The sequence below is a fragment of the Manis pentadactyla genome, chromosome 2 (assembly GCF_030020395.1).
Source record: "Manis pentadactyla isolate mManPen7 chromosome 2, mManPen7.hap1, whole genome shotgun sequence".
NCBI classification, from domain to species: Eukaryota; Metazoa; Chordata; class Mammalia; order Pholidota; family Manidae; genus Manis; species Manis pentadactyla.
In genome coordinates, this window is record NC_080020.1 from 209,689,597 (window position 1) to 209,716,918 (window position 27,322).

The 27,322-nt window shown below is 38.2% G+C and overlaps 1 protein-coding gene across 7 annotated transcripts in view; it reads right to left on the minus strand.

Moving 5' to 3' along the window:
* LTBP1 (latent transforming growth factor beta binding protein 1) overlaps positions 1 to 27,322 on the minus strand; it is a 367,875-nt gene that overhangs the window by 122,750 nt on the left and 217,803 nt on the right. For all 7 annotated transcript variants that reach the window (XM_057497285.1, XM_036931602.2, XM_036931601.2 and 4 more), the window contains one exon: positions 8,300 to 8,422. In XM_057497285.1, the coding sequence (XP_057353268.1) occupies positions 8,300 to 8,422 (123 nt within the window). The remainder of the gene's footprint in view (positions 1 to 8,299; positions 8,423 to 27,322) is intronic.

Here is a 27,322-nt window from a genome sequence, read left to right on the forward strand (position 1 = left end):
GAGAGCTTGCGGGGCCCCATCAGGTCTCACCCTCAGCCAGGGGAGAGCCAGGGGGAGGCAGGGGGAGCTTCCAACCTGCAATGCCACACAAGGCCCCTGGTCTGGACAGACAGCACACCAGTAAAGGGGATGATGTGTTCAACCCCTTGGAAGACACTGCAAAAGAGTACCAGACTATATTCACCCAATACTTAAACCCTAATTTTGATTCTTCTACATTTAGTAGTCTTCATCAATCTAACAGCTAGACATTCTATGAGCACTTAAGGCAAATATGAGGTAAGATACACTCCCGACTTTGGCAAATTCGTTTTATAATGTAAATGTGGAGTATGCTCTACAGAGCCATCTCCAGGCCGAGTCAAAACTGCTGAGTGAAGCTTGATGGTCACTTCTCTGACCCTTCCAAAATCCCAAGCAAAGTTTTTTTTCTATTATATCACTTTCCAGATGAGGTTTTCCCAATTTACCTTTCCTCCACCCAATTCCTTTAACATCTGGTACTCAACTCACTTTCCCTTCCTGCTCAGACCTAAATTTTCATTCTTCCAAAAGGACTGAAATTTCAGCTAGATGCTGCAAGAAGCAACCTGATTCAATCAAGGTGGTACAACACATAGGGAAGAGCCAAGATTTTAAGAGCTGGACAGACCTGGGTTCACAATGTGGGTCTACCATTTGCCATCAGTATAACCCAGGGAAGTTACTTTGTTAGTGACGATTAATTGCGTGTGTCAACATGGTTAGGCCACTTAACCAAATACTTGGCGAAACACAGGTCTGGATGTTGCTGTGAAGGTAATTTTTACATGACATTAACATTTAAATTAGTAGACTTTGAGTAAAGCATCTCCAGCATGTTGGAGGGCCTCATCCAAACACTTGAAGCTCTGAAGAGGAAAAAGATAAATCGCCCCAGAGGAAGAGGGAATCCTGCCAGAAGACTGCCTTCAGGCCTCAGCTAAATACCAACAGTTCCCTGGCTCTCCAGCCTGCCAGCCTGCCCTGTAGATTTTGGACTTGCCAGTCTCTGTACTCACATGAGCCTTAAAATCTTTCTCTCTTTCTACACACACACACACACACACCCTATTAGTTCTGCTTCTCTGGAGAGAACAGTAACTAATACACTGGATGAGCTTCAAAACCTCCTCATTTCTAAATGATAGGCTCAATGTACAGATTAGAAATATCATATGTTAGACCTTTGGTACAGAGTAGACACAAAATATATGTCAGCCACTCTTATTGATGACAAAGGTAGACATTTCCATACTCTCAAAGGCATTTGTACACAACTTGACCCTCACTTAACATTTCAACAAAGTGAAGAAAGTCAAAAATAGTTCTAGGCAAACTGGAGGATGGGAGCAGGGGATTGAGGGGAGCAGGTGACACCTTCCTAAAGCTTCAAGACTTGATGGTGTGTCTAGTGAGGCAGATTGGACAGAGCTACTACAAAGGTGGTGAGAGGGAAAAGTCTGAGTCATTTCCTCTCACTTCTCCAACTCACTTTGGAGTCTGGGCAAGTATGCTATTAAAGATCAAAGGTCACAGAGCAAAAGTAAAAGAAAATTTAGGAGTGTGCTTATTACCACCAAAGGATAGTAAGTCCCTAGAATGACTAACCATCACTTATATAGCATGCATGTTTATATGAATATGTGTGTATGTGTGTGTCTGCAGGTCACATAATCTTAAGAACATATACTACCATAGTTCTAGTATAACCCACTCACAGAGAACTTTGCTCCAAAAATTCCTCTCCAGATTGTTCGAAGTTGTAACATGCATCTGCGTAGAAATAATGCCAATCAACTCACAAGAGCTTATTCTACATGCAGCAAGCCTTAATTATAATACTTATTGCAATGACTTTAGTTCTAGATCCCAGGAACAAGGACCATTCAGAACACAGCAGAGATATAACCTCAAATCCTTACCACTGGCCAACAGTTACTTTTCCATTTATTTTTTTCACATTTGCTCCCTTGTATCCACCTGACCCATACATCCAAGTATCCCTGTTATGCTTACACAGCTCCCCTACCAAAGTCCTCTACTTCAAAGTAACCTGCCATGCCTGTCTCCAAAATTTAAACCCAAACTCCAAATCAGCAACTTTGCGTTTTACGGGATTAATATGTGTGTATGTGTGTGGATTATAAGAAATTTCTTGTTAGTTTAAGTGAGTCTCAGATTGTTGATACCTCATGTACTGCATACACCCACAAAATTTTTAGGCATTTTATCATCTGGAGAATAAAGATAGAAGTTTAGCAAGCTAATTCGTCCTAAAAATCTTCCCTAAAAGATCTTATACACTTGTCCTTCCATCATTTCCTAATCCAAATATTCTCTGTAAGTTTTGGGGAGTCTGGGGCACCGGTGTTTTTCTCCATGACAGCTTCCAAAGCACTTTGAGTGGGGGTCTTTGGCAAATAAGAGAATCATCAGCTTATATAATCACTGTAAGTCAATTGCTGGTGAGTCTGGGCATGTCAGACCATGTTCTAATTAAACATTTTGCCTCACCCCAACTGAAAAATAAGCAATAAAAAATCTGCTCCTTCAAAGTTGGAAGAAACCCAAGAAGGTAGCCTTTAAAAAAAATCTAGCTTACATGTCTACATTTTACTGACATTCCCACGATTCACATTTTCTTTGATCCGCAACTCTGTGGACCAAAAAGTATTGACTTATGCCTCAGATTTCTAACAGAACGTGCCCTTTAAAATGGCCTCTTTTTTAACATTTGAATTGCCTGTTATTCTTTTATCATCTCAAATGATTTACATAACAACTCCTTTTTATTTTATAAATAGCTAGCATCTTCACATTCTAGTCAGTGTGGCATATACACCCAGAAACAATATGCCGCCCAGAAATATGCAAGATTAGTGTTTCTGCTGTCTTAGTGTCTTTAGCCACAGGTTGGCAGGCTAGTTGTAAAAGGTAATTTGTTAGTAAGCTACATTTATTTTTTAAAATATGGTATACATGATTAGACATCCTATTGAGTCATAAGGTTTTATGCTATACTAAAAAAATTCAGTATTGCCAAAAGATTTCTCCAGAACAGGTGGAAGTGGGTAGGGGATTCAGGAGCAGTAACAAAGGGTGCTGCCAGGGTCGGTTCATATGTATAGATACACTGAAACAGTGGTTCTGCAGATTTTATTTCTTGCAAGATGTGTTACTGAGATTAGGTGGAAAAATTTAGGTGCTCTACATAAAGGGAAAAATATTGAAGAGGCATAAAAACCTACTGGAAATGCCACATCAGTCAGTCAGGGAAGTAAATCTTTTGCTCTTGGCTAGAGACATGAGAAAAATCCTCACAATAAACAGAGAGCTCTGCACTCAAGTATAGTCTTGAATCTTTGTCATAGAGCCAGTGCTAACACGGATTCAATTAAGAACCACAGTACAAACAAAGGTAAGATGCTACAGCTCACTTAATGGCTTCCCCAATGGTGTATTAAGAAAGTTATACTTAAATACAGGGTTATACAATCAATTCTGATTTTACTTTCAAATATGTTCTGCTCTAATCAATTCAAACATGAAAGCATCATTAAGCAGATATAAATTAAATTGATTCTTTGAAAAAGTTGAAAAATACAGAAGACTCGAGAAGACAGCATATAACTAACCCCTCTAACAGTCTGTTTCCATTCTCCTGCTCCCTCAAACGCCCCCCAGTATCCTCATTCATCTCTTGGATGAAATTCCACATCAGCGTTTCAACCCTTTGAAGCTCAAAATCCCCAAAGGATGAGTGCTGCAATGCAGGTGTGCGGAGCAGGGGGAGCTGTGGCGAGGAGCCCCAGAGATGACTTCCTTAGTGAGACAAGAACCACCAGGCACCCTGTGTGGGAAATGGGCTACTGAAAATAAATTCTGGGAGAAGCAAAATAAAAGAAACAATGATTCTAGGCCATTGCAGAGTTAGACCATCTATTCTACGGGGAGGCAAGTGAGACTCAACAGCAGCTCTCCTTATTACATGACGTGCTCCTGTCAATTCAGGCCTTTTCCCTCTTCCTGACTTAAGGGTGTGACTTGTAGACTAAGACAGATGCAGTTTCAAATCTGGGCTCTCCTTACAGGCTGTGTGACTTTTGGCAAGATCCTTAAGCTCTCCATGCTTCCATTTCTTCATTTCTAAAATAGAGAGAAAGCTATACAAACCTCATAGTGATCTTATAAATATAAGTATTTGATACAATACGTTATAATCCACATAAAGTGCTTCCTGCAATGCCTGGCACTTGTTAAGAGCTCAGTAAAGATTATTACATTACTGCCACGGCTACTGTGGTTACAGTTATTATCTGGGAACAGTCTGTCTGTCTAACCTGCAGGTCATGATGCTATAGGATTGCCAAGTGAGGGAAGCTAGGGGCCTAAGCAGAGATGGCCACAGAAAAAGGAAAGGGCTCAAGACAGATTATGATTTAATGACTTCCTTGGAGACCAAAGGGGATGGCAGAGTCACAATGGACACAGAGTAGCTCTGAGCCTGACTGCCTGGGAGAACAATGTCACCCTGGGCAAAACCACCAAGTCAGGAAGGAAAGCCCATCTTCAGGGAAAAGGAGGAGATGGAGCAGTAATTCACCCAATCAGCTTTGTAAAACGATCTACAGCTATACTGTCAAACAACGTTAGCCCCTAGCCACTTGTTGCTACTCAATAAAATTAAAAGGAATCACAACTTAAAATTCTGTTCCTTAGTCACACGAGCCACATGTGACTAGTGCTTCCTACATCAGACAATGCATACACAGAATATCTTCGTCATCACAGAAAGTTATGTTGGACAGCACTATTCTAGCCCAAGAGTCAACAAACTTTTTCTGTAAAGGGCAAGATAACAAAAATTTTAGGCTTTGTAAAGGACCACACAGTCTGAAAAACTGCAACTTCTCAACTCTGCCATTTCAGCGTAAAAGCAGCCTTAGACAATATGTAAATGGATGAGCATGGCTGTGTCCCAATAAGAGTTTACTTGTAAAAAGAGACAAAAATGGATTTGGCCCCTGGATTATAGTTAGCCAAACTGATATAGAACTGTAAATTTGGAGGCACAAAATCCAGTTTTAGATCTCAAATGTCAATTACTAGTTGTATGATCATGAGGAGTTAATAAACTTTGCTAGCCTCATTCCCTCATGTGTAAAATAAGAATAACAGATCTCTCACAAAGATGCTGGAGCATTTAAAAAGAAGAGATGTACAAAATATGACTGGCTTTTAGAAAGGATGTGTCCCTCATATTGTGATTTCCAGGGTTATGGCAGAAGCTCCTGAGCGCATCTTCTCTCCAACCCTCTATTTCTGTCCATGGGTCAAGAATACTATAAAATAGCAAACACCCAGGCTCAGAATTCTTTTATGGGCCCTTTTCTACTGAACCTATCAATATGCCCTCCACAGCCCTCATCCTGGGGCTCCTGAATTCCTGAAGAGAACTAATCACAGCACAGAAAGTTTTCCTACTCCGACTGCAAAAGTTATACTTTTCTTGGATATGCTCTGACAATATCCTACAATTTCACCTTCCCCCACAGACAGGTAGGAGCAGATCTGGAGAATGCAGCTGCCACATCTGAAGCCACAGACAGCAGCCGATGCCAGAACCCTCCTACTTTCCTTCTTTTGGCTTGGTTAAGTCAAGCACAGAGAGCGCGCAAGGAGAGCAAGTGAAATGGTTGCAACCTTTGGCTGGAGTCAAGGAATTCTGAGGGTGTTCACCTCAGTGCGTTTGAGAACAGGGCAAGCTTCCCATTGCTCCCCGGTGTTGCCAAGTGCATTTCTTTGAGTTCACAGAGTCAGCCACACCTTTTATGGCCTGGATGTGCCCTAAATTCATGCTGCCTGAGCAACATGTGGTCAGCCTCCTCCATTTGCTTGCATGCTCTATCCATGGCTATTTTTATACATAAATATCTACATATTCTGAACATTAAGCAACAACTTTGCTCAGCATCTCTGTACAGTTAGCATGTCTGTGTGTGTGTACGTGCTTGGTGGATGCGTGACCCACAGTCTCCTTCTGCTACTGCCCTGTGACTAACATGGGTACCACCATCTTGCCGATATTGTTTTCCTTTATTCTGTAAACATCACCTTCTTCCCAGATTCTTCTTAATTATCTACAGACTTCCCCCATCAATTTTTTCAAGATCTATTTCACCAAGTCAGGATGGATTGAACCAAGTCACAAATCCTCAAGTAACTCTACAGATCTATGATGTCACATGTGGCAAGTTCAGAGGGAAGAGAAATAAATGTGCATCTTGATGCCAGTAAAGAGTCCAGGTTTTAACTTCGAACTCTAAACTGGAACATGGAACTAGCAACAAAGCTCTCATCATTTCAGCTTTTGTAGCTGAACCATAAAATTGAATTATTTATTTTTCAAATAAGAATGGATGGTTGTTTTAATAAGTTCAGTATTATTTGGGCAATGACAAGGAAAATAAATGCTAAGGAAATACGTGTTTCAAAAATCTCACTGGCAGATTTCTACAAACTTTTTAAAACCTTGATGTCTGCCCCTAATTCTAGACATCAAATCTAGTCAAAGTTAATAAAACATTCTGTGACCAGTTCTCCAAGTTTACCTAATCTGCAACCTTCAAGGTAGTAATTTTAACCAGACTATAACTCAAATTAAGGGACAAAGCCAAACATTCACGATAAACTGTATATGCAAATTCTGTAAAATCTTTTACCTTTAATTTATAAAACTATTTAAAATATTTACTCATGTAATTGAAATCAGCCAGAAACTGTCCCTAAATTATCTGGTCATTGTTAACAATGTGGTTTTTTGGGCCTGAATTTCCAAATACTTGCATCAGTTTTCAAACATACCTTGTATGCAAAATAATTTTATAGTCTAATTTTACCCACCAGCCAAAAAAGCCCTGTAATTAGGTGTCTGTCTGCTTCATGATCAGAACGGTGAAATAATATGTGAAAAAGAACTTACATGTATAATTTCCTCATTTGCATTTCAGTTTTTTAAAGGAAAATAGTAATTAGTAACAATGTTCCAACAAACTCTTCAGATTCAACAAACTCTTCTAAATATCATGAATGACATTGCCATTTTTATTTTACTACATTTGCTTTTATTCATCATGCCTATGAATCTCAGTTTAAGGTACAGAGTTAAAAAGAGATGCACAGGTAAACACAAACGATGCTGTCTTCATGAAGAATGTATCACGACCAAATGGCAAGTTTGAAACTGGGGACCGAAAGGATGCAGCTCACCCCGTCCCAAAGCCACGTGAAAATGGTTAACAATAAAAACAGAAACCAGAAGGACAGAAATTAATACAAAATTGTTCTTAAAATCATCCTAAAGGTTTTCTGCTGCACATTAGTTTAACATTTTAAACTTTAATGGTATAAGCTTTAAAAAAAATCTGCAGTGTTTAACTACTTTATAATAATGGACCCAAGTACCTTAAAAAAATAAGGAAAGCTTAAAAAAACCTGCATTTGAAAACTTTACATGTAAAATGCATCCATCTCTAATGGTCAGGTGATCTGTCATGACTACACCAGATTAAGTTTTGTGGTAAGAGAGTCTCTTTAGAGAAACTATATTTTCTGTACCAGTATTAGAACATACGGCTTGGTGGAGGATTTTTACCCTTCCCACATGTAAGAGAAAAACCTTATAGACAATATTTACAAGGCAAAACAGTGTTAACTTTAGGGACACAGTTTGGTGGCATTTTCTTTAGGACAATAGAATAGAATATTTGAAATTAAAACTGAATAGAAAATCTGAAACACAGGCGCTTGGTAACTATTTCCCAGATTCTCCCAACAGAAAGTACAGTGAAACCTCATTAAATCAGACACCAGTGACTCAGAATTTGAACTAATTAAAGACAGAAGCTGGGACAAAGTTTAACTCAGCCTCAATATTGCTTAAAATACTCATGAAGGAAAAAAAATGTTTTCATTGCTCAGATATGAAAACTTTAACTCTTTTCCTTTCATCAAAGTATATTTCTGGTGTGCTTGAGTTTCAACTATTATATTTTTCTAAATGCAATAAAAATGCATTTTGGAGAAAGTTCCATGGCATAGATTTATTTTAGCATATCAGGCTAGCTTCCTCCCTCCTATCACTTTAATGAGGTTTTCCAGCTTATCTGCAATATTATTCCATTGACCATTATTTACCATTTTGGGGGGTAACTCCCCACATCCCCAGTCCCCCCAAAAAACTGACCCAAAATAGGAATAAAGACTGATCATTACTTACGAACACAACTTGAAAATGTAGGATCTGGCCCGAATCCCATTTTGCAGGTACATCTATAGCTGCCCATGGTATTCAAACACTCACCATTAGGGCACACACCCTGTAGCTGGCATTCATTAATATCTGCAGGAAAATATAATTCTTTTAGAAGTCAAGCCCTGTTGAACAGATTACGGCTGTCAATTGCATTCATTTTCTTTTTCACTGTAATAATCTCTTAGTTATGGTAAATAAGAGCTGCCAGCAGCATTTAATTCAGTAGATGTGAATGACCTAAAATCAAATCAGACATTTACTGAACACTTAAAATTTACAAAACAAGTACATATTATGCACCTGCTATATACCCGGTTCTATTTTAGGTACTAGGGATTTGCCAATGAACAAAATTGATAAAAGATTCCAGCCTTCACAGAGCTTACATTTCAGTGTGTTTGCTTGGTATTAGGGATCCTACAGGTAAGACAAAGACTCTGACCTTAGAGACACTGACAGTCTAGTTGTACAAACAAATATGTAATAATTAAAGAAGTGAAGAGCAGTTTATGTTATCACAGTTAGAAGAAAGGTCATACGCTTGAAGAAGTTAAATTATGAAAAAAGTGCCTACACAGTCAGTAAGAGCTGCTAGAGAAGTTGGAGGCAGGGGGCACTGCAGCACTGAGGGGGTAAGAGCTCGGGTACTACGTAGGGAGAAGTGGGAAAGACAGGGGAGGTGGTGAATGACGTACATGGGTGGACCCTAGGGCATGGGTACAGAGACTGGAGAAGGAAGAAGGATCAGGAAATCGTGAGTCAAACCACTGGCTGGAAAAGAAGTTTCTGGAAGGTAAATAGTTGGAAAAAGAGTTGGTTAAAGCCAGGCTAGGTTGGATTCAATTTTATTGAGAACAGGGAGCTATACTAAAGGTTTCTGAGTAGGAGAAAGATATAATCAGAGGCAGGTTCTAGGGAAATTCATCTGGCCAGCACATGGCTTGGTACAGAGAGATGAAAAGTTTGATCACTGAAGGAGCAATGCAACTTTGAGACTGGTGACAAGCCAGGTTGGTGACAGTGAGGATCATCAGGAGGACAAAGAGTGAAGAATTCTCTTTAAAGAAAACATTAAAGGCACAATCTTTTTTAAACAGAATAAATGACAATGCATGGTGTTTGACTGGCCAACATAACCCTGGAAAGGAGGAGAAAGGAGTCAAAGACCCCTGGAAGGCTTCTAATTTGAGGGAAGAGGAAGAGGGATTGTTGATTTTGTGCAAAGTTCTGAGAAGGAAAGAGGCAGATGAAGAGATTAGTTTTATACTTGCAGGTCATATTAGGGATACCCAAGTATAAATACCCAGCAGTAACAGAAAATTCAGGAATACAGTAAAAGGAAACTATGGCTGGAAATATGGACAAGGTCTTCTGTAGAAAGTGACTGCTATGGTCTGAGAGTTTGTGTTTTCCCCAAATTCATATGTTGAAATCCTAACTCCCAAAGGTGACAGTATTAGTAGGTGGTGTTTGGGAGGTGTTTAGATAAGTCATGAGAGAGATCTCTAGTCCCCTGCACCTTGGAGGACAAGACCGAGAAATCTGAAACCAGAAGAAGGCTCTCACCAAAGGCAACCATGCTGGTACCTTGATCTTGGACTTCCCAGCATCCAGAAGGGTGAACAATATAAGTATCTGTTGTTTATAAGCTACCCAATCGGTGGCATTTTGTTATAGCAGCCTGAATGGACTAATAGTGTTAAACCAAGGGAAAAGCAAAATGATACGGAAGAGGAGAGAGAAAAATGTGGTGAGTTTAAAAAGAAAGATGAGAAAGTCATTTGCAAAGGTAATTAAAAATCAAAAACAGAATATGACATGTTAAAAGTGAAAAATAAGTAGTCATTTATACTTTATTCAGTGTGATTTATGAAGCATAAGTGTAAATAGATTTGGCTACTAGAGTTTCCATTTCACGTAATATGTACTTCCTTTAATCAATAATTCTAATGAAAATTTCATTAAGGATTCTAAAATATTAATTGTCTAAATTAAACTGGACACAATGATAGCAAAACATTACAAGCAGAATGGTCACATAAAAAGGCAAACACAGTCCTCAATAAATCATTACTTGCTTATATTTCATATTTTTAAGTAGCCATATATATCTACATGGACATATTTTACCCAACACGTGCAGTTTTTAATTTCAGTGATAAAAATACATTTTCAATGACATTCAAATGACAAAGTTAACACACACATTTGTTGTACAAGTTCTACAGTATTCCAACTTGGATATAGTTGCAAACTAGTAAAACTTGATTACAACTGACACATTATATGGTCCAGCACCTGACTACCTAATTCTTTACTGGAGCATATGCGGTGCTGTGATATACATTTATGACATGCAATTGAAAATATTCCCCCTGTAACTCATTCTTCTTAAAGGAAGCAACATGAAGGACCAGGAAGATTGCCAAGTCCACTAGGGACTCTCATGGTACAAGCAAAGCCCCTATCATATAGCCCAATTGAAACCTCAAATTTGGGTAACCAGCCAGTTATAGTCAAAAAGGCTGGACAAGTCTCCACTCTTCCATTGTCCTGATGGCCCCACTTTGGGGTATCAGCTTCCTCTTTCTCTGAGTGGCCCATACTCCTGTTGATTGGTGTTGCACCATCACACATTGCACAGGAGCTCTTGGGACTCAGAATTTTCCCTCGTCTGGAGGATTCTACGACAGTATCAAACCAGCCACGAGGCTGGCTGCCAGGTTAAAGTGGAGGATTTTTCAAATATCTGATGTATAACCACTGCCTTGTACCCTCTTCCACTGTCCCCTCTTTGACCCTCCTCAACACTGCTTAGCACCTTGACCATGATATTGCAGGAACAGGAGATGAGAATTAAGACTTAAAAGAAATTATGTTGTCTTCTAAGAGTTTAATGGTTTCATGTCCTACAATGAGATATCACTTCACACCAGTCAGAATGGCTACTATCCAAAACACAAGAAATAACAAGTGTTGGTGAGGATGTGGAGAAAAGGGAAGCCTCCTGCACTATTGGTGGGAATGTAAATTGGTGCAGCCACTGTGGAAAGCAGTATGGAGTTTCCACAAAAAACTTAAGACAGAAATACCATACAGTGCAGAAACACCACTTCTGGGAATTTACCCAAAGAAAATGAAATCACTAATTCAAAAAGATATATGCACACCTATGTTTATTGCAGCAAGATTTACAATAGCCAAGATATGGACGCCCCATTGACAGATGAATGGATACAGAAGATGTGGTACATGTGCACAATGGAATATTAGTTATAAAAAGAATATTAGTCATTTGTGACAATGCAGATGGACCTAGAAGGTACCGTGATAAAGAAAGATAAATACCATATGATTTCATTTACATGTGGAATCTAAAAAACAAACAAATAAAAAAGAAATAGACCCATAAATACCGACAACAGACTTTTGGTTACCATATGGGGTGGGAGTGGGGATGGGGGAAATAGGTGAAAGAAACAAAGAGGTACAAACTTCAAATCATAAAATGAATTAGTCATAGGAATGGGAGTACAACATGGACAATATAACAAATGATATCATATTATCTTGGTATGGCAACTAACTGTAGTGAGCATTTAGTAATGTATATGATTATTGAGTCACTATGTTATACATCTGTAACTAATATTGTATGTCAACTAGATTCCAATAAAAAATAAAATATAACACACAAAAAATTATGGTTAGACATGAAAAAACAGAAAAACCCATGAAGAAGATAATCCTGTTCAATTTTTCCCTTCCCTATCTCCGTTCTAATTGGGTTGTGCCACCAGCACAAGCCCCACCTCCCTTAATTGTGGCCCCAGAAGCATGGACCATTCTTCATGACACACTCTCAGAGCTTCCCTTAGTTGCCTCAACTTTTTTTAACATACTCCTTAAAATACCATAGAGATGAATTAAACTTCCAAGTTTTCAAAAAACATATACAGCTAAGTAGCTCAATCTTAAGTATATAGCTAGATGAATTTTTATATAGACGTGTGCATAGATACATGTGTGTATATGTGTATGTGTGTGCACATACTGTGTACCCACCTCCCAGATCATGCCCCCTCCCAGCTGAGCTCTCTGACCCCCACAGGTAACTACTATTCTAACTCCCATCTTCACTGATCAGTCTTGCCTGTTCTTCAACTTCATACAAAAGCAATCATATTGTACACATACTTTTCTCTCTCTTATTATTATGCTTGTGAGAGTCAATAATGTTCCTGCAGGCAGCAGTTCATTCTTTTACAGCTGTGTGATATTTTATTGTGTGAGGCTATAACATTAGCTTATATATTCTACTGTTGATAGCTAAAAATTGGAAATCACCCACATCGATCATTAATAATGCCTCTGTGATCATTCTCATATATGCCTTTTCGTAGCCCTAGGTGCTCATTACTCTTGGGTATAGAGTGAGGAGTAGGCTCTCTGGGTCTCTTTAATAAAGAGTGTTCCCTTTAAAAAATAATGTCAAATCATTGGCAAGAGCAGTGGTACCGATTTCCATTCCCAGTCCCAGCTGCTTCACATCCTCCTCAAATTGTTAGTCTTCTTCATTTCAGTCATTCTGGTGGGAAAGTAGTGTTGTCTCCCTGCGGTTTTAATTTGCATTTTCTTTTCATGTATTATTAGCCATTTGGATATAAAAACATTCCCTTCCAAAATGTAAATATCTGTTGGAATATTGTAGGTCAGTAACATTTCTATCCTCAGTGGAGGAAAGCGGGAAGAATTCAGGAAGGATCCATTGGTGACTCTTAAAAGGGTGTGTATGCTTGCCTAGAGGACATTTTGGGTTATCACAAGGCCTGGGGAACACACAGCGGGTGGCAACAGGAAGCTAAACATTCTGAAAGTGTGGTTAAGTCCCCCTTGACAAAGAATTGCACTGCCAAAAACGTCAATAATACCCTCACTGAGAAGCTCCCAGAGTTGATGAAAATAGGAGTGTTTAAGCACAAAAGAGACCATTTTAAAGGGAGGCAGTCTGAGGAGTGTTGAGGTGGGTGCTGGCTCACAAGAGGATGTGAAGGGCTTTATTCACTTGACTCACCCTCTGTATCTGCCACCCCTGGACAGTCCCTGCTGTCTGGGTCTGTGCTATGGCCTTAAACAGAAGCTTAACAGAGCCTGGGCCCTCAAGTCCCCAAGAGTGGGGCTGTGTGGCTTGTGATCTGCAAGGCCAGACCTCTGGCACTACCAACCATGGCTGGGACATAACTGCTCTGCCGAGCTGTCCTTGGAGCTCTGGGCACCTTGCACACCTGTTTTAAGCAAGGCAGTTCCCTTTCCTCTGCCTCAAATATTGAGCTTTCATGATATGATGGCATTTATCAGGAAAATTTGAAAATCACTGACATTTCTGTGACAAATCACATTCCAGGTTTCAACTCATTCACAAATAAAACTTTAAAAAGCATTTTATTTGTAAATTAATTCCTGATATGCAAAACTAGATAGGAATTCTTTTTTTTTGGCCACTTTATTCTTCCCTTCTCTGGATGGAGAGTGGCTAGTTTCTATCCTTTGTTCTTTTTAAAAAGCAAAAACCTTATTCCACATGGATGGTAATTTAGAACCTCAGAAATTAATATGAAACATGAGCAACTATCTCAATTACTTTCTGGGGTAGCCAAGCTCTTTAAGATCTTTCTAAATAAACTGAAGGAAATTAGAGATTCACAAATACATTAAGAACAAAACATGCATTAACTGAGCATGTTATATCTGGACACCAGCAGTTTAAGGAATATGCTAAGAGAAGATGTTATCAGGCCAATGTTTAACAATTATATTGAACATGATAAGCAAATTATGAATTATAATACTACTAGACTTCAATTCCTAAGGCTATGTTCTCTTTTTTTTAATTAAATAAAAGCTTCTAACTTGACGAAAATTTTTCCAAATAACTTACATTCTACAAACATAATTGGGTTTCAGAAGTCTCATATTTTACAGGGTCAGCCAATCACCCTTAATGTACTCTGATTCAATTAAAAGTATTCTAGTACTCAGTTTAAAAAAGAAATGGATACAAATGAATTTGTTCATTGTTCTCCTTCTGTAGACCACTGAATTTCTCTGGACAACTGTGGAATTCTATGCTTTGAAGGAATGGCAAGACCACTGCATAGAGTACAATCTACTGAGTTAAAGATGAAGGTCTAAGTAGATGACTGGAGGAGCTGGTGCCCTTGTAGAGCCAGTCACCTATCCCCATATCTCCATCTGAGCTGCCGTGTTAGGGCCGCCTAGAAGTCTACAGAAGCAGAGAGAAACTCATACAGCTCCATGTGTTCCTTTACAGTAGGCAAAATCTATGAGGCTAATAGAAGGAAACTTACATACTTCTCCACTCAAAATATTTACAGAGCATCTCTGCCCAGTGTAGCCTACCACGTACCTCTGGCCATGTATCAAGTTCAATATTACAAACCTGCTCTTTTTATAAACCTAAAATGCTTGAATATTGGCAATGTGACATGGTTCAGCCCAATAAAACAGAAACAGAAGGCTGGGCATCTATTACCCAGATAGTATAAAAATACAGAGTAATTGGGAAATATGCATAACAAGACACTCTTTAGACAAACTAATATAACACAGCCTTAGAATTTCAGTACAAGGGCATGATAACAATAATCTGGTGCAATAAGGCAAGACACCTCATCATCCTTTATATTTGTATAGCACACATTATCTAATTGGAACTTCATAACAATTCTGGATGGTGAACAACACAATAGTTAATTCCATTTTATAGAGAGTTCTGTCCAAGATCATAGTTTTTTAAAAGGGCTATGAGTAAATCTAATGAAAGAAATATCTGACTAAGACCTAGTTTTGGTCTAACTAGAATGCTAAATTATGTTACCTAGAGCAAGTCATTTACTGTCTCTTCACCTCAGTTTCTTCTCCTGCAACACCAGTGGGCTGAACCAGACCATCCCCAGGGTTACTTCGTGCTTGAATATTCTGACTTCAAAACAACATGCCAGTTGCCAAGGTTGAAAATGCCAAGGAATAAATAAAATATGACATTTAATGCACAATATGTCACAAATAGCATTAAGTGCCCTTATGGAAAATAAACATACTTCTATGTATCCATTCCCCTATAGGAAAGTATGTATGCTTAATGCTTTTTTAGTGACTCAAGTTTGTATAGGAGATGAGGCATGTCCAGTGACCAACAGGAATTAGGTGTACAGTAGGAACAGTACATGAAGATCTTTACAGTGTGTGAAAATATGAAAATCTGGAGATTCTGCTGTGAACATTCAGCTTTTGCTGATGCATAGAAATTCTATCACACAACTTAACAATGACTTCCTCTTGAGGTAAATACTTTTCCTAGCCAGAGAGACCATTTGGCTATTTAACAGAGATCATTTTACTTTAGACAGAGAAGGAGCTTGCTCTCTAAGAAGACATAAGTATTTCTTAAACTCCCAGAGAAACAGTTTCACACTGTATACATACACCCCTGATGTCTCATACATGATTGGATACTTTTATTTAAGGGAATTAATCTCTAGATCTTGAGCCTCCATATGTATCCTTCTCTAAATAAGTGATCTACCTAAGGACACATCTGTCAATCTTTCTCTAGCCCACCTTTACTTGCTGCCTTCTTCCTCTACATAACAACATCAAGGCATACCTCCTGCCCCTCCAAGATCTTTTGAGGCTTTCTAGGTACATTGCCCTGATTGTAAAATTCTCAAAGGCACTAAATGAACCAGCAATTCACAAATATAACCTCTCTGAAAGGAAAATGCTATGTCTGATTCATTTCATAAGAAGATCTGGCTTTGCCAATTAGGGTAGATGGCAGATGTGATTCATAAACTGAATGAGCCAACTCCACAGCTCCAAGATTTTGGTGAAAATATGTTTTAAGCACATTATCTAACATAAATATGCCAGCAGTGAATCTATTGCAACCATTTAATTTTTGATGAAAAATATGAAGCTTAAAAATGAGTGAACACAGAAGTTTTTCAAAATTATTTTAGGAAAGAAGTGAACAAAACAATTGTGTCCGTCAATGCTCAAGAGCAATGTCACTCAAGGTATGTTATATAAAACACAAGTTTTGTGAGACTTCTGTTCAAAGAAGGGCTCTGTGGCCAAATACGTTTGAGAAACACTGCACTTTCTACATACATGAGCACAGTGAAGGCCCCAGGAAGTCCTTCGGCAAGGGCTCTTGCTTTTCCTTGTTTAACATGGTGTTTTCCACACATTTGGCCATGGAGTCCTTTCTCTGGCATACTCTATTAACATTCCTCTGAACTGGTGGTCTGTGGAGCACATTTTGTGAAATGCTGCTCTCTGGGACTGGCCCGCAAACTGTACAGGTCCATCTGTGGTTACAGTTGTTTCAACCTAAGCCTTACTGCTGCAGCAGCCTCCCCTCCTGACCTATAACCTGGAAAGGCCCCACCTTTATAAAATGACAATCTAGCATAGGCTGGAGTCCGTCACTGGACTCGCTGTGAGAGCAGCTCCCTTCCTTCCAGTTCTTCTGTCTTCAGGGTAACATGATAAAAGAATTATCACAGCCCAGAGAACAGCTTGTATTTATTTCTGGACCCATGTGCACTACACATGGAAGATGCCACTAACAACGTACGCATCTCTGTTGGTCTCGGATTTCTGACTAGTCTACAAACACTACATTCATTTCTCCTTGAAACATTCACAGTAACATGAATATCATGGGCTTTCCTCATCACTCATAATACAACAGGCATCTGCCCACTGATTTTATAGCCCCAGAGATTAAGGTCAAAGGTCTATTGGAAAATACAATGTGTTAATGATTCACTTCACCACTGTCTTTCCTGAAGGAAAGTGAGTAAAATAAACAGACGTTTCCTTTTTGAATCCTATCCCAGTGATATAAGCATAGTAAGAGAATGCACCAGAAAAGGATTCTAAAATAGATAGTAATGGGTCCCAAATTGATTTTTAGATGCTAACAGACAATGCTCAGGCCCGTATCAAACTGTTCAAATTCTTACTAAAAACAGTGTGCTTATTTAAATTAGAAACTGTAGCTGGAATTCTAGGACTGTAAAATAACCTCTTCAAATCAGCAAAACACTACTAATTCCCTTTTGGCCATTGATTGTTGTAAACACAGTTCAGCATCACATTAAGTATCCCCCCACCCCCGGTTTCTGGGGTTAAATCACTAATACAGGAGAGCACTGGGATGAATCTCTGGTAGGCTAAATAAAAAGAATTTTAAACATGTTTTGAAGAACTTAATTATCAAGTCTGGTTGGCTCCAGTCTTAGTTTATACCTATTGATTTTCTACTATTATTTCCCAAATATATTGCAAGAACAATGGATTCTAAATGTCATCTTTATACACAAACTCATATACACACTTCTTATTTTCTCTTAGAAAAAAAATAAACACCCCAACAATCAATTCCCTTTTGATAAGTGAACACTAAGACAACACTGTAACTGGAGAATACATCATAAACAGGGAAGTCAGAGCACAACATGTTGAAAGAAGGGAAAAAAGCATCAAAAAGACTTTAAATAAAAACACCCATGGGTATATCACTTCACTAGCCAAAATTCTGAATATAAAAAATGGTATTGGCCACATGTTGTTCAGTGAAAGAAGCCAGGCACAAAAGAACACATATTGGATAATTTGAAAGTTCATAAAAAAGACAAAATTGATCTATGTTGGTAAGAGTCAGGATAGTGATTACTTCTGGAAAAGAGGAAGAAAGACTTAGAAAGGGACAAAAGGAGGATTCTGGGGTACAGGCAATGTTCTATTTCTTGACTCTAATGATAACTACACAGTTGTGTACACCGTGTGATCATTCCCTAAGCTACACCCCTACAATCTGTGCATTGTTGTGTACATAGGTTATATATCAATGAAAAATTTAAAAATAAAATGAATTACACATTATGTAATCACATATGGCAGTTAAGTATAGATGTAATGTGACCTCACAATAATAGAAATAAGGATCTTCATTTCCTTTTCTCTCAAGCAAAATGCACTTATGCTTTGAAAATGGCCCAATTTTCTACCTGTCCATGCCCATCGCAGTGTGACCTTCCAGCCTCTCCAGGAAAGAGGTGCAGTCTAATCCCCCATCTCCCACATGTGGGCTGGCCTCGTGACTTCTGACCTTCAGCCGCTAGAACACAGCAGAAGTGACAGCATGTCAGTTCTAGGCCTGGGCCTGAAAAGCTTCATGTGGGCTTCACTCTCACTGTCTAGACACCTAGCCACCACCATGAGAGCAACCCGAGCTAGCTGCCTAGAAGGTGAGACCCTGTGTGGGAGAGAGACGAGCCACGCAGCTGAGACCATCCTGGACCATTCAGCCCGGGGCACCCACCAGCTGGTCAGACCAGCCCCACCTCCCTGAGTCAGAAAAACTGCCCAGCTGTGCTCTACAAGTGTGAGAAATACATGACTGTTTTGTTAAAATAATTGTGAACTGATAGAGGGAGGGGAAAAAGGCAATACCAGAAAAGCAGTGTCTCAGAATCCACAATGAATTCCTGTTTAAACAATCAAAATCCTCTAGGAGCATAAATCTGCTTGCTCAAGATTTCAGGATAAAACTGAGGCGGTTCAATGGCTGGATGATAATGTGAGAAAAAAGGTTTATTCATTTGTTTGTTTTTAACCACCAAACAGACACAGTTAGCATGAGAAAATTTGTTATAAAAGTAAACAATGATGTTTGGAGAACTCTATCATGTCTAAATCAAACCACAGAAAGAGCACCGCAGAGTAGTTCGATCCAGATGTAAAGCATCAGAGAGCATCTAATCCCACCCTCAGTGCTGCAGTTGAGAGAGCCAGACTCCAGGCCACGGTGTCCCCACCTGTAACCAGTAGTTGTGGCTGTTGTCGGTAATTAATGAGATTTTAAAAAACATGTTAAAAGTGCTTTCATAAACTATAAACTGCTATATACATGTTAGGAGCACAGGGAGGGGAGCCCACCCACCTCCAGCTCCTGCCGTCTCCCTACACTTAATTTCTTTGAGCCTCAGCACTCGGTTTCATTAACAGTTAAAAAAAGTAAAAGCTTATCTCCAAGGGTTATTGTGAGATGATGGCATGTCTGAAGCATCTAACACACGCTCCACTAAATAGGCATGCAACATACTGTATTAGAAGAGAGAAAATACAATATATTTGATCAAGTTATTCTTACATAAGTAACACCATAAAGAGAAAAGCCTCATGGAAATAAAATCGACAGTAATTAGAAGCAGAGCAGCAGCTGGCCTGGCCAGTGTCCTAGCGGGAGAAAGTCTGGGGGAAAGTTGGGTGAGACCGTAAGATTACAAAGAACTGAGCTTATTTACAAAAGGGTTAAACTGGGCCTGAGGACTGGAGAATTAGGAAACTGACCACTTATGTCACTTGCTGTGTCAGGATCACTGTCACTCAAGACATATTTATGTGTATAGTTATTGTTTCCCTTGTTACCATTACTGCAAGAATGCCCTGAACAGGGTCAGGTGGGCCTTGAGAGAGAGAAAGAGAGGATGGGAAAGAGGTGGAAAAAAAGGGGAGCATACAGAACTTACTACTGATTTAAAGACAACTACCTTAGCTCCATGAAAATTTTCTCTAAAACCTTTGAAGGAAACCAGAAATGTCCATGCAACAACATAATTAAGAAAATACACCAACTTTCCATCTACGTAAAACACAAACTTAAAAAGCACATATTCACTAACCACTAGGCACTGTACCAAACGAATTTAGAATTCAGCCTCAGTCCCCACCCCAAATAACCTCATGAAGTTACCGTCCTCCTCCACCTGCAGCTGCGGGATTCACCAGGTACAAGCACAGAGCATGCTCTCCCGCGCCCGTGTCTCAGCTTCCTTCAGACCCAATGACTTCCCCACCCCCATCATCATCTTTCCCAAATTACAATTATTTGAAGGTAAAATTATTCCTACATAGAAAACTCTGAATAACCAATTGAAGCCAACAAGAGCTAGTTCCAGTAAGACAGTAAGTATTAAAAAAAACAATGATCTTGGTAATAGCCATATTCAATATAAAATACCTGGGGAAAGCCTCAGTAGAAATGTAGAGGGCCTATGTGGGAAAAAAATACACTGTCTAACTGCACTTTTTATGTTTTCAAATTTGTTAAGGAAATGAAGGAGAGGAGGTCATGGACTCAATGGGCTCTCCACTGCCAGGGGAGGGGAAACTGTACATCCTCTCTGAAAGGCAATGTGTGCAGGATGAATCAAAGCTTGGGAACCAGTAATTTCTCTTTTAAGCATAATCACAGATTCATTTAAAGTTTATGTTCAACTATGTCCCTGACAGCATAATGTATACTAAGGAAAAATAGGAAAATAAGAAAATCTAACTTTAGGGCAATGATTAAATGAATTATCTGACATCCATTAACTGGGATACTATGTCAGCATTAAAGTAATTTTTAGAAGATTATTTAATAATATCAGAAAGTGTACATTATATATTAAGTAAAAAAGATAGTTTCCACAGCTATACATGAAATGTAATTTCAAATTTTTCAGTATATGATTGGCAGGAAATAGAAAATATATCAATTTTTGAAGAAGATAGTAATTTTTTAATATATTTCTCTAGTATCTAAATTTTAAACAATAAGTAGAAATTATTTTTATAAATAGGAAAGACAATGTGATTTTTTTAAGGAATTTGTTTTTAGATACTATCTTGATTTTCTAACTAAATGGGAACTTTCTTCTGAAACTGAACAGGGTTTGGGTCATTTCTTCCAGCATTTAGCATGTGCTGCCTTGATGTTTCAATTATATGTGAGAACAGTGATCTTCATAGGGTAGGAATTTATTCTTACCATATTCCAGTATTTCTGAGAGTACCTCAACTGAAATCATCATTAAATAGCTATAAAATGAATGAATCAGTGAATGAATGAAATGGTCAATAAATATGTGGATGGGCTTCTTAAGTATAACAGGGAAAGACTTTACCTGTGAATAAAAGAGAATTATATAATTTGAAGCTTTTTTCTTAAAAGTTTTTCAATATACTCAAAGAAAATAACTTTATATATATGTGTACATATACTATATATATGTGTGTGTGTGTGTGTGTGTGTGTGTGTGTATACACTTAAAACCACATTCTAATACTGAATTTTGAATTAAAAAAGGCCTCAATCCTAATACAGATAAATGTTAAAGAAAGTAACACAGTTCATGTTTTGGCATTCTCCCCTGTTCCAAACACATAGCAATTACAGATAAGTTATCAAAATGTTAAAAAAACAAGATAAACATCCCAGTAAAGCTGAAATGGCACAGAAATATATGGTACTGGGTGGGGCCACTGAACCTCTGGGTCTGTTATCTAGAAAGAAGCAGAAGTAGCTAGAAGTTTAATAACTGAAGGTAAAAATCTAAAAATATCCATGCAAATGGGGAATGCAGCCACTGATCTGTAAGATCTTTCTATGGTGACAGATTGCAACTGCACAGATTGGGATGAGGATTTAATAATGTGTGTTAACTGTTGAACCACTGTGTTGTAAATTTGAAACTATATAGTTGTATAGTTGAAGTATTATAGTTGAAGTTGAAACTATATATTGTATAGTTGAAGTTATATAGTTGAAGTATAGTTGATATACTTCAATACAAACATTTAAATAAAGTAAAAAATAAAAATATCTATGCAAAAACACTCCTCCAAATAAAATCTGGCTAACCTTTTTAGCATGCTTAAAAATTAATGAATACATTTTTTAAAAAGGAAGAAAAAATGAAACAATAACAGATAGCTATGAAAAATTATTAGAAACATCAGAGAGGTGTAGGGAAAATGGAACCTGGCAGGATCCTCAGCTGATACCCACTGTGTACATGTGATGAGGTGATACTTAGCCCACTGCACAGGCGCACACTTGCATACCTGTTGTCAATAAGCTATTATAGCTGGTATTACTATAAGAAGCATTCCACCCAGTGCTAAGGGCAGACGGAGTAGCAGAGTAGATCCTAGAGAAGAGATCCTAAAAAGAGAACAGGAGAGCAGGCAAAAAGGGAGCAGAGCCTGGGGTAAAGGCTGAGCTGGGGGCAAAGACAGAGATGGATGGGATTCTAGTGACTGACCTATCACCCTGCAGATAAAGCTCAGTATGAGCCTCTTTTCACCCACAATGTTGCATTGTCATTCAGTCTCACCAAATCCATAGTGAATTTGTCGAGGGCTGAAACCCTTGGCTGAGACAGAGAAAAAGAGTCTTAAAATTAAAAGTGTAACAGGTGGGTTATTAGAGTTTAGATGAGCACAGTAAAGCAGAAATCGGAAAACCGGGAGATGGAATGGAGGTATTCATTCACAATGCAGAAAAAAAAAAAGGGTGAAAGCACAAAAGACTTGTTAAGAGACATGAAAAATAGAGAGGTCCCAACACTTGCATAATAGGAGTTTCAGCTGAAAAGCATGGTGAAGCTATATTTTAAGTGGTAAAGCTGATCATTTTCCAAATTTGAGAAAAGACACAAGTCTTCAGATGAACAAAGTACCACTTCATCTACTATGAATGAAATCAAGGTAAACCCAAATTGAGGCACATCGTGATAAAACTATAGGACATCAAGAATACAGAGGCGATCTCAAAAGAGAGAGATTATATACAAAGAAGAAAGTATCAAAAAGAAGACATTAGTATGATGCAGATAGATATATTGTTGGAAAACAACTATTAGTCTAGAGTTGTACACCTGACCAGTCTCATTATAGAAAGACCTCGAAATAAAGATATTTTCAGATAGATATACTTCTCAGTGACACTCACTGAAAAAACCATTAAAGGTTTTAATCTCAAAATACAGATTAGCAAATAAAAATGCAGAACACTTAGTTACACTTTAATTTCAGATCAACAAATACTTTTTAGTATATGTCCCAAATTATTTGCTGCTTATCTGAGATTCAAATGTAACTAGGTGTCCTGTATTTTATCTAGCAAACCAACCTCGAAAGAAAACATGAACCCAGAAAGCAGGCAAAGGATGCAAGAAATCATGCTGAGTCCAAAAACTGATACGTTAGTAAATTCATTAAATTACTAACTATGGGAAAAAAAAAAAAAACCCTTTCTCTATTTCCAAAAACTATACCCTTGAAAATAATGGTAAAATGATAACTTGTCTAAGCCACAAATCCATTTTAAATATGCAAGAACTTGTCATAATGGCCTTTGGACATTTCCATGTTAAAAGAAGTGTCAATCCAGTAATTGTTTTCCCAGCATGTGTCACAAAGCCTGCTACATTGTAAAGGGAACTTGCAATTAATCATAGGAAGCTTGCCTTAAATTTATGAATAACTTCATCTACCCTGCTGCATGTTTTAATCCAGCACAAGGCCACAGGGTCACATTCTTTTTCTAGTTGTGTAAATTTTCTTCAGGGTCTCACATGCACTTCCTAGTTTGCTCCTAGCACTCAAAAACCAGTCCTTCCTCCCACACTGTGGTCAGAATCAATTTTCTAGTCATTAAGAGGTCTGAAATATAAACTATAGTCCAGGCAAGCTCTTCATACCAAGAAAGCCCCACAGATGGCTTACCTGTGTGGATTATTAATCAAGATTGGTGAGTTTCATTTAGTGACAGAGATATGTCCCTAGAAAATGTGCATTCTCTTTTCTGTGGTCCAAATATAATTCAGTTTCAGATGCCCTTTGGGAGGGGTTCGGGGGGCTTTCTATCTAAAAGGAATCCTATAATGAAAGTTCTAGTAACGAGTAGTATTACACTCTCATGTATTGGCTTTGTAAACTTATTTTATCAAAGCAGAACAACAGTGTAATAAAATGAAGCCAAAAGAAAGTCAATGCACATCTCTTTCATGCTTGCTTCAATGGTCTCATCTGGGGTCAGCTAAAATTCAGCTAGCTGGGAGAGTCAACCAAACAAACTGCATCCTGTTGATTTGAACAAATTTAATTACATGAAATCCAAGGGAGCAGGAAGGATGTCTTCTTCAGCACATATCCTGTCTGTACAGCTCAGGAGTGTCCTGCCACATAATGTTTGGGGATTACTGAGTATTTTTCAGTTTTCAAGATCATCTATGAAAAAGAAATATACATACACTGGATGATAAAAGTGTAGACATCATCCAGGTATATATTTTGGCATTGCCCATAATACCTCTGCACATGCTAAATGCATGGAAAATAATACAAGATTGATTTTGGACCCCACTCTCATGAAAGAGGTAAATGATTTTAGTGTACCAAAAGAAATATATGCTTTTAAAGATCCTGTAAATAGACTGGCCCCAAGTAATTTCAGAACTAAATTCTATTTTTAAAACTTAGAGTTACACCTAATTTTTAAGAACTCATTTACCTCATGGCAAAGTGGTAGGCAAGTGAGAGTATGAACACTGCAGGAAGCACTGAGTTTTACAGTAAAGCAGCATGAAAGCAATAATTCCTATTATTTGCACAAGGCATTATTTCATTTAATGCTAGTTCTACATCAAGCCTTTAGCATAATAATCAAATGACAAATGACGAATGCCACCGTAGAACCACCAGAAATATAGTTGCATTATTTGTTATGATAAATGAAGCAAATTATAACACTTGCATAATGCTGAGGGTAGGGAGGGCAGGTTTTAGAGCTCTGTGTGTGTATGCAATCAATCATTCCTTTGAAAAGATCACTGCAGCACCACTAGAAAGGGGGAAAAAACCCAACTTTGTGGGCAATTATTTGAAAGCTCCTCAAATTAACTTGTGCACAGTTGGTTCTTTGTTCCTGAGCACACATTACTAAAAGTCGTTTCAGAACGTTAGTTCACTTAGTTGAAGGAAATAATGTAATTCTAGCTATTAATCACTTTAATTTTAAATGGGCTTTGTAAGCTGAGAAGACATTAAGCTCTAAGAACAATGTGGAACACACAAGTAATTAGACGGTTAAGGGCTCTTTTTGAAAACTTCAGGATAACAAACGCCTCAAGGCTCTAGGGAAACTGAGCTTACTTATGAATGAGAGAAAGTTCTATTTAGTTTCAATGACCAATAATACCAAAAAGGGAGTGAAACTAAGCCCTTCTCTCAAAAGCAATTTTCATAGATTATGCTGAATGAAATCATATTATTTTATGAGTCAATCTTCTCTGTAGTGTAATTGAGCAATACTTCTTGAGGCACCATTAAATGGAATTTGCTGTGATACTTCAACTTCAGAATCCATGCCAAAAAGTGTAACGCTGTTTTGCTAATAATCTCCTGAGATAAATAGAAGCCAGGATTAGGTGTTACTGACCATCAGTGCAAATGACTGAGGTGGAACCATTTGATATGTTCAGTATGAACAAAACTTGCTATAAGTCACTCCATACCAGCCATTCCAAGAGGGGAAAATATAAAAAAAACTTCAATAGTTATTTAAAGGACTCTTCATTCTATTTTATTAAATGAGATAGCAAGTGATTACCTGCAAATTTTCACTTCCACTTCTACAAAGGTATTTTTATGAATACAAATTTTGTTAAGAACCTTGCACTATAGAAGGATTATATTAGATAAGCATCCTTTCTTATTACACAAAACCAAAACAATATTAATTACTTTGATTTCTACTAGATCTTACAGTAGATGGCATATCTTCTGTTCTATATAGCTGGTATCTACATCAGTAACACTTTACAGATGTAAATAAAATCGGTATCCTAAGGAGGCCCATGTTGCACACAGAAATGCAGGTGGTTTGGGAGTTCAGTCCTGGAGGGGCCTCTTATTATCTGTGTGACCTTAGGGAGGCTACTTGTTCTGCCTCAGTTTCTAACTGGGACTAATAATGTCCAAATCCCACCCCACTCCACCCCAAGAAAACATGTATACTCTTCATCATTTGACATTCTGAGAAATTAGCAGCTTCTGACATCCTGGAGAGTATCTAACAAGTAGCCATGTGGGATCAGAATGGTGAAGGAGCAATCAGGATACTCCTTTGTCTACAGACTAATGAAGGAAGCAGATAACCCTCATCACAAGGGACACTTCAGGACACTATGTGTCCAGGGGCTAAAACGTCTGTGGCAGACCACAATGCCATTTCTTTCTTCTCATGCACAACCTCTATCCCAGGCAACAGAGCAACGAGAGCATCAGAGGATCGGAATGTACGTAGTCATCTAACCTTAGGCCCTGCACAGGACAGAAGGGCTCTGTAGTATCCCTGGCCAATAGTAAGTAGCTGTTGCATCACCTCCATGTGTAGGAAGCTCAGTCCTTCCAAAGTGTTTCAGTGCAGTGTTGAGGAACTCTAATCTACACAGAGTTTGCTTACAGTAGTTGTAAATATGCCTCCTTGTTTTGTGAGACAGTTAATCAAACATTTAAAGGCATGTTTACTAATATTTGAAGGCATTTATAAAGCGGCCCTTATATTTCTCTTTAGTCTGCGCTTCTCCAGGCTGAACACCCTCATATTTCCAGGCCCTTCAGCTTAGTTGACCATATTAGCCAAAAGACAAGGCATATTGAACACCGAACCCCAAATTCAGTCTGACTGGCAGGTACAAGGCTATTACTTCCAATGCCCTGATCATTCTGCTTCTACTTATGTATCCTTAAAATGGACCAGGGCTTTTCATACAGATTTTTTTCTAAATCTATGAAACAATAATTTTATTTACACTACTGAATATACACTTAGCCATCTATTCATACATTTAACCTATTCATTCTTCAATTGAATCCATTCTTCCATCCATTTAATACACTCTTTTAGTGATATCTTAAATTCTACCAATTCCCAAATAGTGTTGATTAATCCCATGTTACTAAAGTTTGTAGATGTTCCTCAAAAAGTGTCACAGGCGCCCTGTCCTTGAGTGGTGAATTTTAACTTTCCTAACATCTTTCATATACGCTGAGAATATTTTA